Genomic DNA, 16,909 nt, shown 5'->3' on the forward strand with positions numbered 1-16,909 from the left:
TGATATGTTTCGCCCTGTATTCCTGTTTCAGTGTAAATTACGTCAACACACTGAATAATGCTGCGTGTTTCAAAGCACTTCAGTGGGCCTTTAAACTTTTATTTTGAAATCGTGATGAACAGGTCGCATATTTAGAAACATATTGATGTATTCTCTTATGTTGGTGTAGGTTTATACATGATTTACCTTACAAATCTGATGAAATGGCACACATTGTGTTCCCAGATGCACGTTATAAGCAACCCAAACTCTCAGCATATGCAGAGATGGAGTTTGAGTTGCGCTCCACGCATGTGATGATGATAACAGATCATGTGGAGCAGAATTTACTGTGAACGGAGCTGCTCTGAGACACACATAACTACACGCATAAAAAAATTAGAGCTCAAATATTAAACCCGAAGAGCATATGAAGTGCCATCTGAAATTTTCTTCTAGAATGATCATTTTTATTAAGCTTGTATATTTAAGTTCGATAATTTTACTTTAATGGCAATGAAGATTACCTATTAATTGCCATTTAAGTGAAATTACTGAACTTAAATATACGAGCTTGATAAGAATTATCATTCTAGAAGAAAATTTCAGATGGCACTTAGAGGCTTTTGCATCAGAACTCTTCATATATTTATTTTGAATTCACAATAGCTCTATGATATAGTATTTAAATGGTTTTGATACATTGTGCAGCCTTAGAAAACGGTCAAATAATGTGTTTCTTGGATTTTCCAATATGCACCACTTCCGGTATTTTGCCGGTTACTCGACAAGGGTAAATTGCAGTGGAGGATTTTTTTTTAATCAAGTACTGGAATTGACTAGCATGACTGCCAGAACTGATGCTAAATGCTTGATATTCACTTTCTGACAGTAGGTGGAGCTTATGGAAAAGCAGAAATACAGCGGTACACAATTAGGGCAGCACCGCACACCGTTTTCTGACACCTGCTTTTCACGGATAAGAAAGGAAGTCAAACAGTATTTAAACAGCTAGTCAGCCATTCGCTATGGTGTTTACCAAACAAAACCAAATACAAGAGTACAATAGGGCTGTAATCAACCAAAGAAAATCTTGGTCGACTGAAGTCCTAAAATTTTAGACAAAAAATCGACTAAAAATTATGTAAAAAACAAACAAAAAAACGTTAAATTAATTAGCTGCGCACTGTGCGCTGTACTTGGTAGCCTTGTTGTCCGCCTAAATGAATTATAAATAAACATAAAAAAACTAGTAGGCTATTTGCAGTATATTAAATCGTTTTTGACCTAATTATTTTGCACTGAAATGAGTCTGACACACGAGTCTGTCGGCTCTGACAGCGTTGCATCACGTGCACCTGCGCAATATCATAGCCTATGATTTCCGAAAATAGTACTATGTTGTCAACTAGTGATATCATCACAAGAACTTTTGAGGAATATGCAACATAATTTAGACAATTGTTTTTGTCATATGTATTATAACAACTGACAGACACTATCATTTCAGCCGCTCTGTGCAGCTCGCACACGCCGCTGCATAGGAGCTCAACTTCACGGCTGAGACACGAATAGATTATTAACTTTAAACAAAAAATGCTGCCACACTGCCGATGTCTTTGTTGACATGGTAGAAGAGGACTGACTGACTATGAATTAAACGCTCTCACAATTAAATAAATAATATTCAGCAAACCTTCTAGTAGCCTACTTTCTTCAATCTGTCTCTCTTCTCCAGTGGGTTGGGCTAATCCAAAAGAAGTGAAAACAAGGGGGGTGTTCTGAAGACAGACTGTTACCTGTGAAACAGGGGTGCTCTGAAAACACCCCCATTAGCAATTAGTGCTTTCCACCTGATGAAATGAGCGCGGCAAAACTGATGAAATGATCGCGGCAACACTGAACGCGGCAAAAAATCGACCAATCAGAATTTTGGTCGAGCCAGAACGTATCGATCAAATAATCGACTAATCGACTGGGAGATTACAGCCCTAAGAGTACAGAAACAAAAGTTCTGTATTATTTCTTATTTCTTCACATTGATGGCATGTGAATGTCCATGTTGGTCTGAACAGATGCATTAATAGTCATTTCAAATTGAAAATGTTTAACAAATTTTAGTACCAAACATTCATATTGGTGTGAACAGGTCTTTAGATCGTACAAATCGAATTGTTCGAAAAATCGAATAAGATTTAAACATTTTAATAAGTATTTATTTTGGTTGTATTGTTTTACCCTTTTCCCAGATCCAGACTTTCAATCGGAAATTTGTTGATGAATTTTCACATTTTATTACAGTTTTTAGAAAGTAAATGTATAAACATCTAAATATTTATTGTCTCCAGATGTTCAGAGTTTGACATTTTATTCCAGAAATGTTTGATTTGAGATGATATTGAAATTACATTTGTATGGAAGTTTGTTTCCGCCAGGGAATTGAAAAAAATATTACAAGATAATTGCGACTTAAAATCTTACAAGTTTACATCTCGCAATTCTGACTTTATGACATGCAAGTGCGAGTTTATATCACGCAATTCTGAGAGAAAAACGTCACAATTACCTTTTTATTTAAGAAATGCACTGTTGGACATTCATAGTAGACAAATTAAATATGCTCTCTCTTGCTCTCCTTCTCTCTGTCCATGAATGCAGTGATTTGATTTGATTTGAACTTTCCTCTAGCTGTCTAGATCTCATTACTACACAACTAATGTGATTCCTCATTTTCAGGTTTAGATGCGAGTGCTCAGATTTCATTTAAAACACTGACTGCAGCGATTCATCAAGCTAAACCACTGAAATTGATATTAATTCAGTTGCCTGTGGAGAATCACATTAGTCAGAGCTGATTTTAATTGCTCTGTCCCCGAGAAATGAATCAGGCTGCATCACTGCCGCCCCCTATAGAGAGAAACTAACAACTGCACCAGCAATTTCATTCCTTATGCACCCAGAACGAAGACTGTGATGCTTGATACATTGAGAGCCCCCTTTAAAAAACAAAACAAACAAAAAAAAATTTATATATATATGTATTTTAAAATCAAATTTGGCAGATGTCAACATGGACAAGTTACATGACACCCTCATCCTTGAAAACCATGAACAAACCTACACAAAGTTAAAAATACCTGACCACACTGAATACAGTTTGTGCCAACCGTAATTCAAGTAATTCATGTTTTGTGAATTCCTGGCTGCTTTTTGCATGAAAATTCAAGAGACACTGATATTCAACAGACCAAACACAGTCACACTTCTGCTGTTTATGCATTTCTAGGCAATAATAATAAATAATGTTTAAATTAAAAGTCATGTTTGTTCACTTTTGTAAGATAACTCTAGAGAAGAGCATTTTCCCATTTACTGGAGATATATGCAATTGGTTACAACATGTTTAAATATATATATATATATATATATATATATTAAAATCATTTTCTTTTATTTTCCAAAGAGACTGCCTTGAAATGTGTTGCCCAGCAACCAAGGCCAAGGCTAAAAAAAATAAATAAATTCTGCTTTCTTGTTCGTTTTGCAGTGAAATGAGCGAATCCTGTGAATACGTCTCAAGGACACATTCCTTTTGTGTTTGTCTTTGAGAAAGACCTTTCTTGTTGAAATACCCCTCAGATTCCCCAGATGGTTTAGGATAGAGTTATTAGAAAGCTGTGTTTTCATTTAGTTGTCATTTAAATACACCATTTGCTTCAGTGTGTGTTTTTCTTTTAGCCTGTTGAACTTTGGTGCTCCTGAGAGAAATTGACTGTGTATGTTCCCTATTGAGGGACTTTTTGGGGGGATAACCTTCAACATCACAGACCTGAACTGCTGTATTTAACAAAAATGTGTGTGTGTGTGTGTGTGTGTGTGTGTGTGTGTGTGTGTGTGTGTGTGTGTGTGTGTGTGTGTGTGTGTGTGTGTGTGTGTGTGTGTGTGTGTGTGTGTGTGTGTGTAGAAGTCATGTGGTGACTTGTAGAGTCTGATTGGTAATATATTTGTGGCTCCAGTGCCTGAGGGCCACACAAACGCCCATCTGGAGGGGCTGACCTGTGAATGTTCCTCCATCAGCCAGCTAAGAGCCTTATGAATCTTTAATATAATTTCCCTGCAGGGTTAATATGAGCTGCAGCTCACAGTATGAGATTTTTTCTGCTGTTGTTTATTGTTTAGTGTTCAGATAATTCTCCTGTCCTCACATAACTGTTTTGAGTGTGTGTCTGCAGGCTACGGCTGGTTCAGCTCTTTATCCCACAGGGGAGGGTTACAGTGCATTATCAGAGTGACATTTTGTCATTTCTCACCCTTTATGAAAGATTCTTTAGCAGCTTGTGTGTTCAAGGCCGCTGGGACGGAGGCTGTAATAGAGGGATGAATCACAGCAGAATTGCTGCTTTTTATTGGGACTGTGACTAACTGTTATGTGATGGGGGTTTGAAGTGTATAAATGGCATTTTTTAGAGCTTGAAGCGATTTTGAGAAAATCAGGATCAGATTCATTGTTATCGGTTGGTGAAATAGAAGATTGTGATACTAGAAGATGCTGTGCTTTAAAATTTTTGTAAAAGTAAATTCAAACCAAAGATTTGACTAACTGGGAAACAAAAGTTGCACATACACTAAAAAAAAGAATCTCACACAGAAATTTCAGGCTCATATTAAGAATTAAAAAGAAGTCATGACATGGATTTTTTTTTAATTATTTTAATATGTTCCTTATTAACCACTTAATAATATTAATAAAGTTTTTTTTTTTCCACAATTTTGCAAATGTTTTATATAATTAATGTAGTAATTTATTATTAAGATGATGTCATTTTAAATAGTTTTTTTTTAGTCTGTCCATTTGATCGGACAGTTTTGGGGGTTTAAGATAAAACAGAAAAAAATAGGTTTTATAGAATAAAGTGATGCAGTATATGTCATGCATTTATCTAATTATTTTAGAAGTAAATAATGCACTCTTGGACACAAAAATATGCATGTCATGTCATTGACCCTAATAATAATTCTTTCTATTTAGGAACTGTCTTGATCGGATAATCTGAGGTAATAACAGATGTTGTGACAAGGCAGTGGACTCCTACATTTAGACCTCTGGAGAATGTAGGCAGCTGAAAAAAAATAATTTACTGCAGCCTCTCTGCTCCTTCACCATAATCTCAGTCTCACACTTCTCTTTGCCTTGAGGGAGTTTCACAGTTGGAACCGCAGGTGACAGATAGCCAATACAAGGGTGTGATTACGCCACTGGAGGTGTTAAATGAGTTTAATGGCAGGTACTTTATTCTTCAAATGAGCTTTCATGAATGATTAGGCCCAAAACTTTTTCGAATGCTTGGCCAGAGCATTGGGTCCACCTGGGTCACGGCACCAATTTAAATGGTTCCACGTTGCCCGCTTAAAGCAGAACTTAAACCATCAACAATCAGCATGGAAGTTGGATGCCCTAACGTGGACACTGAAGAGTGGAGCCCCTAGCATAAGTCGCTAATGTGTCACAGCACCAGTGTAATCGTTCAGTATGGCCCACTTTGAGCAGGGCTCGAACTGATGATGGGAGTTGGGCTTTCTAACAAGGACGCTAAAGGCCGCAGTCTCTAGTGTCAGTTGCTAGCATGCCTCTTGACACCAGGAGAGTGAGGTTTACCTGCACAGCTATCTCGTACCAGCTGGCCTTCATCACACTCATCTCCATCCGACTCACAATACCACTGTAATCAGTTCCACATATCCTGGTTTGAGCTCAATAAATGGCATGGGAGTTGGGCATGCTAACAAGAAAGCTATTTGTGACAAAATTGCGCATTAACCAAGATTCAAATACGTAGCCAATGTAATGTAAGTGTGGAGTCCCATTCAACTAAATTAACATGAAGTCTTGCGTTCCTGTGGCAGTGACAACCCTCAGTTCTCAAGGGAGTCATAGAGTTTATTGGAAGTAAAACATGTTTTCTTATACACTTAGCTAGCTATAAACGATGGTCTGGTTGTCTTCAGACTCTTGCTTTACCAGATTAGCCTGGAAATCCAGACCTAAATCTGAAAGATTAATGGTCTAGCGTCGACTAGTTAAAATCGGCCAGCTCGAGGGGCGGCACCAAGCATGCATTTGAAAATCTCACTGCACGCAATTGGATAACACTACGACCAATCACAACAATAAGCCCCATACGCTTAGCTACCAGCGGAGCTAACTGGTAGATTAGACTCTTACCGTATCCGTTCGGCAAAACAGCAAAAACATCCTTCTTGCAAAGGAACGATTCGAGCGGCGTCTTCTGTTCCTGTTTTAGATAAAAAGCCAAGTCTAACTCGTTCATTGTAGTGGCCAAAGCCGTTTCAAACAACTGGTGTTCATCCATAGCCATCTTGCAATGTTTACTAATGACTTCGACGTCACAGCGCTGTCGTCATCTGTTTAGTTCGCCTATATCAGATAACCCGATGTGATTGGTGCAGCTCAGATCGAGGGGCATATTTAATGAGCATCATTACTCGACACCAGAGTAACTCGCTGAGAAAATTCAACTTGTGCTCTCGCGAGAACTCTGGATTACCAGGGTATTACCAGATAGTAGTTAATCAAAAAAAAGGGGCTTTTCAAGTTGTGTACTTGTGTTGCGTCATGAATTGTGTTCTGACAGAGTTTTGTGGTAGCTCAATCCATGTGTATTATCCATGATTGTAAATTGTTTGCTCCCAAACTTCCAAATTGATTCCATTTGGGAGAAGTAACATGACCTGAACAACAAGACTTGTTTACACTTAGAAGAGTTGCGTCTAGTACATGCATCTCACCTCCTGATGAATACGAGTCATCTTGCACAAAAGTGCTTATCCAATCAGTATGACACTCAAAAAAAAGCTTTTAGCCAAGTGTCTACTTTCACATACTTGCATAGAGTGCAGTGTATGTTGGGATGTAAACTCAACCAGCCAATCGACCTAGAGATGTGTATCTCTAAACTCTTTTTCTCTGTCTCCTCAGATGCTGCATAATAAACATGTGATGGTGCGTGTTGGTGGAGGCTGGGAGACGTTTGAGAGCTACTTGCTAAAGCACGACCCGTGCCGCATGCTCCAGATCTCTCGTGTGGAAGGCAAGATCTCGCCCATCTCTGGAAAATCTCCAAACATCAAAGACCTTGCGCCTGACAGCTACCTGGTAGTGGCGGCCCACTACAAAAGCAAGAAGTAAAGAAGAAATGTACAAACGAAACAATGACTTTTAATGTAACTTTGAAGCACAGCTCACTGGCTAGCCGTTGTAGATGCCACAAGGACATGTGAACTTGTGTTTAACTTGTGTTTAAAGGAGAAAAACTATTTTTAACACAAAAAATGACAGTGTAGATCAGCTAGTTTGACAATGTACAACTAAAATACTGAGGCAACTGGAATACAGAATCAAGGTTGTTTTATTTGTATACCATTTTCTTTTATGTAATAACCTTATACTGTAAATTCAATCCTGACTAATGAAATCGCTGGATGAATCCAAACATTCACTTCTACACTGGTGGTTATTCCTTTTAGTGCTTCATTTGCTAACAATATTAATGACTTTTTATGGGGGTATTATTATTATCTTTTGATGTCATGATATATATTTTCTGACATTTATTGTGTTTGATTGTGATGGCCTTCCTCTTTTGGAGAATTGAATCTAATCAGCCAATCATTGTTCTTGCCAAACATCAGAGTAGAAAGAAATGTGATGGAGATGACTATGACCTTGCAATGGTGGTTTTAGAAACTACTGATCTCCTGAGACCATCCAGTGAGCGACAGGTCTGTGCAAAGTCAATGGAGAATAGCCAGACTGGAAACTTCACAGCAGTGTAAGGCAGAAGAACACACCCGAAGACACATTACAATAAACCTTTGAAGTCGGCAAAGAGGAAACTTGAGTTCAGTGTAATCCAGTGGTCCATAAGAACTCAATCCAATGAATAGAGCACCTTTGGCATGAGGTGGAACGGCAGATTCATTTAACAAACCTGCAGTGACTGTTTGATGTCATTGTTAACAATAACCAGAATCTCCAAGGACTTATGTCCAGCTCTTTGCTTAGCCAATAAAGTGAACAGAGCATTGAGTATTATTTGCAGTATAGTAGCAGTGCAAGAGGTTTGAGTGCGTCGTTACAAGACCAGATTTTTCCGCTTAGCAGCAAATAGTTGCAAATAATAATAAAGAGTTTTTTTTTTTAATCAAACACAATCTTTATTTAAGCAATGAGTCTTTGCAGTTGTTCTTCTAAAACAGTTCCTGGTATGAAAGTGTGTCACTGCCCTCTACTGGTAAACATGAACATTGCAATACTTTGTCTGATTTATTGTATTATCATACAGTGTTAAAAATGTTCACAACTGGTAGGACCCATATCTTTTTCAAAACTCTACACACAGTTCTCTTTACCAACTTTCAGCTCAGCTCAGCAGTACATTTAACATTAAAAATGCACTAAAACTACCAAAACACTTCATACGTCTCAAATCAACTCGCCTCAAAATTTCCACCCAACAAACACACTTTGTCACTCAGAAAGCAATGACCAAAAACACTAACAACATGTAGCATTATACAATGTCTTCTTTTGTAAAAATCTTTACAAAACAAGAATTACACAAGTTTTCCCCTTTAGTGGATGTTGATGAAATTGAAAGACTAAAACCTGTGTGTTAGTCTTGTGTTCAGCTCCATCAAATTGTTTTTTTTATTTTTTAGATTTGGAATATATTCAATATGTTATTACTGTAGAAATGCTGTCTTATTTAGTTTCATATTATGTTAGGTTTTAAACTTAAAACAGTTGAAAAGAGTGTAAGCATGTGCAAATTGGCCTGTAGGAACATAGTTTAGTTTGAGAAAGTGATTGTCGTCATTGATTGCATTTCGTACCAAAGAAATGATAAATTAGAGACTGATGCTGTGCTCACTGTGTGAAGAGTTTTGAAAAAGTGGCCTAACTATTGAGTAAAAAAGAAGAACGAAAAAAATATCCTTTACTCTCCCACTCTGAAAGACACCTGGGAAGATATTCCTGTTGATTATTTGGTGCAAACCGATTTCCCTGTCACAAGCACAGACTGTGATTGCTGTAGGCAGAGGTAACAACTAATTTAAACCGTAACATAAACCGTTTCTTAAAAAGAAATGCATCAAAGGCAATATATAAAGAATTCACTCAAGAGTTCCCATAGATACAATATCTAATCACAATAGCTCAGGCTGCTACATAATTGACAAGTCATATCATGTCATGTCACTGTTGCATGGCCTAGAAATATGGATGTTGAGTTTAAATGCTAAGATTTTCTTAACTTTAGACAACCAAAGCCCTTCAGAAAGAGTAAGTAATTGAGGTCCAATAAGATAAAGTAATGCACATTCTACTTGGTTCAGCAAGTCATACAATCAACAGGCAGTGAAAGTGCTAACTGACAGAATATCCTTCATTCATGTTTAACTTCACTCTTAAATATCACACAAAATTTCCCACTTGCTCACTGAAAAATCCTATGAGCTTAAAAACCAAAACACACTGGTAACTGATGCTTAAATATAAACGGCTAGATATGGATTAAATGACCCAAAATCCAATATAAAACATGCTTTTCAGTTGTATAAATGTGTATTAAAATGAAAAACGTCAAAAATAGAGAGCACACTGGTACAAAAGCTGCGTCTGTGAAAATGATGCAAGAACATAAACGGAATAGGTTGTGAAAAAAAACAAAAAAAACATTATTAGCTAAAGTCGGTATCCCAGGAACCCACTAGCTAGCCCATCTTGGCATTAAAGGGGCGTGGCCTGGATGCACTCTGGCGAATCAGAAGAGCTGGAGGATTAGCTTTGTGCAAGAGCTTGGCAGTCTCTATGCAAACTCCCCTGGCTAGTGTACACTTCAAAATAAAGAAAGAAAGCACAAAGAGTTTTAAGAATCTCTCAAGTCAGCGGAAAATACTGCAGATGAAGGTTCAAGGTTGATCCCCAATGTAGACACACCAGTGATCGTCCCTTCAGCCTGTGTTAGCCAACCTGCCACTGGAGAGAAGAAGAGAAGAGAACACTAAAATAATCTTACTTCTCTTCGTTCAGTGGGGAAATAACATCAAATATTATATCAAATATTTTCTATTTATTTTAGAAATGTATTTTTATGTATGTATTTCAGGTTGGCTATAATCCTTTGGAGAATTTATTTTCTAGAATTAAAGCAATACAGTGTTTTTAATTAAATCCTGGATCCTGAAACTAGTTTTATACAAGTTATTTAGTCTTCAGTCGAATATGCTGATTTGACATTTCTTATTATTATCAATGTTGAAAACTGTTGTGCTGCTTAATATTTGAGTGGAAACTGTAATAGAAAGTTAAAATTAACAGCATTTAATGTAGAAATCTTTTGTAACATTATAAATGTCTTTAATGTCACTTTTGATCAATTTTATGCATCATTGCTGAAAATATGTATTCATTTTAATTAGATAAAAAAAAAAACTGATGCCAACAGTAGAGCATTTTATAAAAATCAATATTGATTCATGTGTCAAAATATAATTATAATTGTATGTTGTATTTTAAATTAAAGTCTACAGAAGTGATACAGACTTTTGATTAAAATTACTCCATGGCATGCTATGCAAAAACTAATAATAATAAATGAATGAATAGGTTACCCTTAGCCCCCCGCCTCCAGAGGGAACAGAGTTCATGGTCTGTTTCTCTGTTTCTTCCTGCTTCTTCTTTTTCCTCTCCAAGGCTTCCGGGTTTTTGACACCTCTGTAGGTAATCTACACAAAATACAGCAACCACACCATACTCGTTACCCAAACACTTGATTTATTCAGTAAGAACAAAAGCAAATTTCAAAAATGAATCAAAGCATGAACTAGTAGTTGAAGTGTGTGATATTATTCAGTGCTCACGTGCTGAGTCATGGTGCACCTTAGACAAGCTGGAAATGTGAGTACAGAGTGTGCAAAAACTAAAACTCACCCATCTACAATAACACCAGACAATGAAATATAACTAGCCTGATAACTAGCCAATGCCATCACTGACCTTATGCAATGACAGTTTTAATCTAGATCTGCTGTACAGCCGAAACAAACTCGGTTTGTATCATTATTTTCCTGCTGATCACTGTAAAGCTGCTTTTGAAACAATCTGTATTGTATAAAGCGCTATAGAAATAAAGGTGACTTGACCCTGAGAGCAGCACCATGACAGGTATGAAAGCGAGGCTGTGAAGGATAAACGTATACCGTGTTTTCAATGGCATCCGCAGTAAAAAGCTCTATAAAGCTAAAGAAATATATTTATACAAATGCAAAACAATATATGTGTGTGTGTGTATATATATATACACACACACTTTTACAATTTAAATAATAAAACGTTGTTTTGCACTCATAAGAATATGTTTTACTCATACAGACCCTTTCCAAAAATTTAGAATATCATGGAAAAGTTTATTTATTTCCATAATTCCATTCAAAACGTTAAACTTCCATAGATTATAGATTCAGGGCCCACAACTTAAACGATTTCAAGCATTTAGTTGTTTATTTGTACATAATTTGGGCTTCCAGCTCATAAAACCCACGAAAACAGGATTTCAAAAAATTAGAATATTACATGAAATCACACAGTAATTACACAGTGATACCATGGTCATTGAACCAGGTTTTGGTTCTTTTGGCAGTGTGGGCAGGTGCAAATCCTGCTGGAAAATGAAGGAAGCATGAAGTGCTCTGAAAATGTCCTGGTAGACGTCTGCGTTGACTCTGGATTTAATAAAGCACAGTGGACCAAAGTCCTCTTTTCTGATGAGAGCAAATTTTGCATCTCATTTGGAAACCAAGGTCCCAGAGTCTGGAGGAAGAATGGAGAGGCACACAATCCAAGATGCTTGAAGTTTCCACAGTCTGTGTTGGTCATCGGCTGGTGTTGGCCCACTGTGCTGTCCACTCAACGCAGCCGTCTACCAGGACATTTTCAGAGCACTTCATGCTTCCTTCATTTTCCAGCAGGATTTGCACCTGCCCACACTGCCAAAAGAACCAAAACCTGGTTCAATGACCATGGTATCACTGTGTAATTACTGTGTGATTTCATGTAATATTCTAATTTTCTGGGATTTTGATTTCATGGGTTTCATAAGCTGTAAGCCATAATCATCAAAATTATAACAAATAAAGGCTTGAAATATCTCACTTTGCATGTAATGAGTCTATATAATATATTAGTTTCACCTGTTAAGTTGAATTCTTGAAATAAATCAACTTTTTGATGATATTCTAATTTTATGACCAGCACCTGTGTATATATATACATATTAGTCTTGCAATAGTTCTTCAATTTGAATCGAAGTGGTTCTTTTGTTAACGACTCACATCAACTCAAAATGAACCTTTTCACGAGTCAAACTTTATAATACTAATAAATTCAGTAACAGAGGTAATGGGACTTTGTTAATGATAATCACAGAAAAAAGAACTGTACGGCCACAAGCATTATGAGATTCCAGCAGCAGTGAGAATCAGTGTCATGTGTTTCAGCTGTGGGATGCGTCCAGAAGTGTGGAAGGAGGACAGGAGGAGGAGGAGGACGTGTACTTACCGTGACGCTTTAGCAGTTCTATGCTTTCCCTTAAACCTCTGAGAGACAGTGAAATGGCCCTCCAATTACATGTGGTAAAACTAAAATCACTACACCATAAAACACTGGGTGTTTAAAAAGGATCTCAAATGGGATCCCTATTTCTCTTTCTTAGATATTTGTTTCCTTGAAAGGTTGAAGAAGAATGAATAAAAGCAGAAAGATGCAGAGCAGGACTGTATAATGCGAGGATGAGTATAACAAAACAGATTTGTTGTAAAGTGATACCTGTATATTGATATACAGGTACCACTTTACAACAAATTATATTTTTTTACTCTGACAAGTAAATGACAGATTTACTTGTCCGAAGGACAAGCACATGAAAAGGCTTAATGTCGAGCCCTGTTATAGTAATGAATATACAGTGTGGTGCTGCTGAGGCCTGTTAGACTATCAGTGTTATGAATTTGATCTTGTATTGTCATTGTGGCTGTAAATGTGTAATGCCTCAGTGACGAACTATCTACTGACAACAACTGGGGTCAGAGCTGGTGACGATGGCAGGACTCCATTATAAGTGGTCAAATCCTGAGTTTGTTCTGATCCACAAATAATAGTAGAACTCTCCTGAAGCACAATTCACCAATAGTATTTCGAAGACAAGGTATTTCAACCCCATTGTATGGTCATTTTCAGCTAAATCTGATTAATACATGAATCTAACAAAAGCTCTTTTATAAAGTGCTTGAAAAAATGTAAAGTGTTTACTGTCGTGTGGTTGTTTGTGAACAGTCGTTTCTCATGAAAGCAGTTTTTAAGGAATATTTGTATTTGTACATTTATTGGTCAGGATAAAGGACTATTTAAGTTTACACTAAACTGATAAAAATGGTAACAAATATGCACGTTCCCCATTATAATCATATAATGTTTAAATTAAAAAAAGTTTCAAAATCAAACCTCTTTCTGTCTCTTCTCTGCAGCTTCTGCTAGCTGTCTTCTCCTTGTCTCCTGTGAAAAATAAATGTTTTCAAAATCACCTGAACGTCTGTCAAGCTCCAAAAATAACAAAAGTGAGACCCAAATCTTTACAAATATAAATTATGCCTATTTATACATTTCTTTAAAAAACTGTTTTATTCATTTTAAATTAACACATTAATCAATAATTTTATTTAAAATCATTTGAATACAATGTATTATTATTAATGAATTGTAGCAGACACTGAAGGAAAAGCTAACACATGTTCAGCCTGCATGGGAACTCCTTCAATATTCTGGAAGCCAAAAAGCTTCAGTATACTTCCGACAAACTATCATTATATATGCGCACGCTCTCTCTCTCTCTCTCTCTCTCTCCAACAAAACAGAAATGATCCTGCACAAATAAACAAATAACTTAATAAAATTAAAAATAGATATGATTTAAAAACATATTCATTAAAAGTAAATAAATCAAACGGACAACATCAACAAGCAGGAAAAAACATTATCAATAGTATTCATTCAGGAACCGGTCACATTTTTTTATTTTTTATTATTAGGCCTAGTTAAACAAAGATATTTGAAAAGTTAGTCTGCCTAAAAATAATAATAAAAAAAAAAAAAGTAAAAAAAAAAAAAAAAAAATGTGCGAGTATGTAACTTTATTTTATGGATACATTTTTTTTACCAAACAAAAAAAGAAAGAAATGAGGACATATTCCAAATACTTGCTGAAAGTATGTAAGTTAAAGTATAACAGTGGGTTAAACTACATGAGAGTATTTCACAAACAAAAATAATAATAAATAATAGTAATAAAAAATCGTTTTATCCTCACGACCACAAAATGTGCAGGTCATTATATTCTCATTCATAATGTCACTCAGTACCATTATAACGAAGTTGGCGTTCCGTTTAGGAAATGATAACACTTGAAAGATGAACACAGTTAAAGATGTAATGTAAATTAACGCATAAATATATTAAAAGTACTCACAGGGTCTGGTGTGACTACTCCATCATCTCCAGCTCCACTCAGACAGGGTAAACACATACCCATACTGATGTAGTAGCACAGGGACAAACACAACTCGTTCAGCCAAATTACAGTAAATTTGAGATCACATATGACGATGCCAGGCCGCTAAGATGAACTCTACAGTTTTAAAGCTTGTCTATGCTGATATAAAGCCACTGTCAAAGGCAAAGCTGAACAGAGCTAGCACTGTAAACAAAGCTGCGCTGAGCTAACGTTACTTTAGCCAGCTACCGCTACTGATAAATAACGTTCACCACACTAACGGACTAATATAATCTCCAGCAAACCTCCTTCTCACGGCTCCCGACATATGTTTTTTTGATTTTGGTGTGTAAATAAATTTGATATTAGTTTAGCTGAAAGTGAAGTTCTTCTTCTTCTTCGGGTTTATAGCGGGTGGCACTAACGTTAAGGTACATTATCGCCATCTACTGTATTGGAGTGTGGATCAGAGTTTACCCATGGATGGATGGATGGATGGATAGATAGATAGATAGATAGATAGATAGATAGATAGATAGATAGATAGATAGATAGATAGATAGATAGATAGATAGATAGATAGATAGATAGATAGATAGATAGATAGATAGATAGATAGATAGATAGATAGATAGATAGATAGATAGGCCTACTCTTAATCAGCTGTTCTCTTGAGATAAAGAAATAAACTCTCTTATAAGTAATATTTTTAGCTTTAGTTCTTCCATTCCCACCTTTCTAAGGTCATTATTCATTGTTTTTTGTTCATTATAATACTTTTGACAGACACAAATAACATGTTCTACTGACGACTCTATTCCGCAGTGCTCACATAATCCTGTTGGATGTTTATTTATTAATTTTAAAGTTTTATTCAGCATGGTATGCCCAACCTTTAATGTTATTACAATATTTTCCACTTTGATACTTCTTTTAGTTATCCTCACTAATCCTACTTCTCATTGTATTTCATAAAGTTGACATCCTGCGTTTCTTGTATCCCATGTATCCCATCCCATTTTGTTGCCACTCCTTAGTGGTAGGTATGCTTTAACTATTGCTTTTGCTTCATATTTACCAAGTGAGATATTCATGATCTCCTCATTTTCCAAAGCCTGTTTTGCTGATCCATCAACCACTTCATTGCCCTTTATCCCCTATGAGCTAGTATCCACATAAATATTAGGCTATCATGATGTTCATATTCTTAAATCTATAAAGATTTTCATATATCTTATTAATACTGTGAGATGTGAATGACTGCAGTGACTTTAATGCCAAACCATTTTGATTTGTATATCTCCTATCCACTGTAATGCTGTTGTGATTGCCATCATCTCTACTGTGTATATACTGACAAATGATCTGATGTTCTCCTATTAAAATAAATGTTTGAGGATGGAATACTGAAAGCAAAACCTGTTCTCCCTATATTACCCTGTATCAGGAAATTTAGATCCATATGTAACAAATGCTTGATATACAGTTTGTAGCCTATCTTCAACAACAGCTACAGTGTTTCCAGAGTCTTTATAAACTTTCATCAACTCTAGTATATAAAAATGAATGAATACTGCAGGAAACATCCATTGTGGAGTTGAAAGTGAAGTTATCATGATGACAGTTCTCTTACGAGAGGTTCTCTCGTATTGCGTAAGTTGCTTACGCTACGGGTAAAGTCATCTTTTCTCGAGATATGAAGCCAAAAATTATCCTTAATTTTTATAATCTTGTCAACGCAGTGCAGCAGCAGTCAGACCTAGAGCAGGCTATCTAGCGTGCTCATTGGCTGCCCTGCGGCAACTGCAGCAGCCTATCACTGAGCCTGGCGTGATGTCACGCAAGCGCCCTCACGCGTCACGGCCCGCCAGAAGGGGCGTGGTTAAGCGTATAAAAGGAAGGCTCGGAGGCTGGTTCACTGATTTTCGTCTCTTCAGCGAAGCTCTCCGCATCGCTGGACTCTTGAGAGAAGCCGCCGTCGAATCAAGCGACAAGCAAGCCGAGGATAGAGTCTGAGGAAGCCGGTCGTCTTCGCCGCCTTCAGCCATCCGTGCCTGCTTCGCTATCCGGCGATAGTATCCTTTTACTACTGTGCTTCACTGTGTGCTCGCCGCCGCGACACACTTTTCTAAAAGAGCGCGAGGCGTTTGTTTCAAAATGCCTCGCATTTCCTGCGGCTCGTGCAGAGCCCCGCTCAGCGACAGGGACCGCCACGTGATCTGCGCTCTCTGCCTGGGACGAGACCACGCAGCCCTCGCTCTCTCTTCCGGGGGCTGCGAATTCTGCGAAGAACTGTCGATGTC

At 37.0% G+C, this 16,909-nt stretch overlaps 2 protein-coding genes across 6 annotated transcripts in view; one reads left to right on the forward strand and one right to left on the reverse strand.

Moving 5' to 3' along the window:
• Positions 1 to 7,830, forward strand: part of gas2a (growth arrest-specific 2a) — a 47,804-nt gene extending 39,974 nt beyond the window's left edge. For all 5 annotated transcript variants that reach the window (XM_084397061.1, XM_084397062.1, XM_084397065.1 and 2 more), the window contains one exon: positions 6,977 to 7,830. In XM_084397061.1, coding sequence (XP_084253187.1) covers positions 6,977 to 7,186 — 210 coding nt within the window. In that variant the 3' untranslated portion in view covers positions 7,187 to 7,830. The remainder of the gene's footprint in view (positions 1 to 6,976) is intronic.
• A 153-nt stretch (positions 7,831 to 7,983) lies between these two features.
• Positions 7,984 to 15,028, reverse strand: svip (small VCP interacting protein). The gene is made up of 5 exons (XM_084397068.1): positions 14,912 to 15,028; positions 14,583 to 14,646; positions 13,562 to 13,612; positions 10,675 to 10,788; positions 7,984 to 10,039 (listed from the first exon to the last, which is right to left on the reverse strand). The coding sequence occupies exons 1-5, from the start codon at positions 14,932 to 14,934 to the stop codon at positions 10,025 to 10,027; spliced, it is 267 nt and encodes an 88-aa protein (XP_084253194.1). The 5' UTR covers positions 14,935 to 15,028; the 3' UTR covers positions 7,984 to 10,024.
• Positions 15,029 to 16,909: the final 1,881 nt, after the last annotated feature.

The sequence above is a fragment of the Rutilus rutilus genome (genome assembly GCF_951802725.1).
Source record: "Rutilus rutilus genome assembly, chromosome: 23".
NCBI lineage: Eukaryota > Metazoa > Chordata > Actinopteri > Cypriniformes > Leuciscidae > Rutilus > Rutilus rutilus.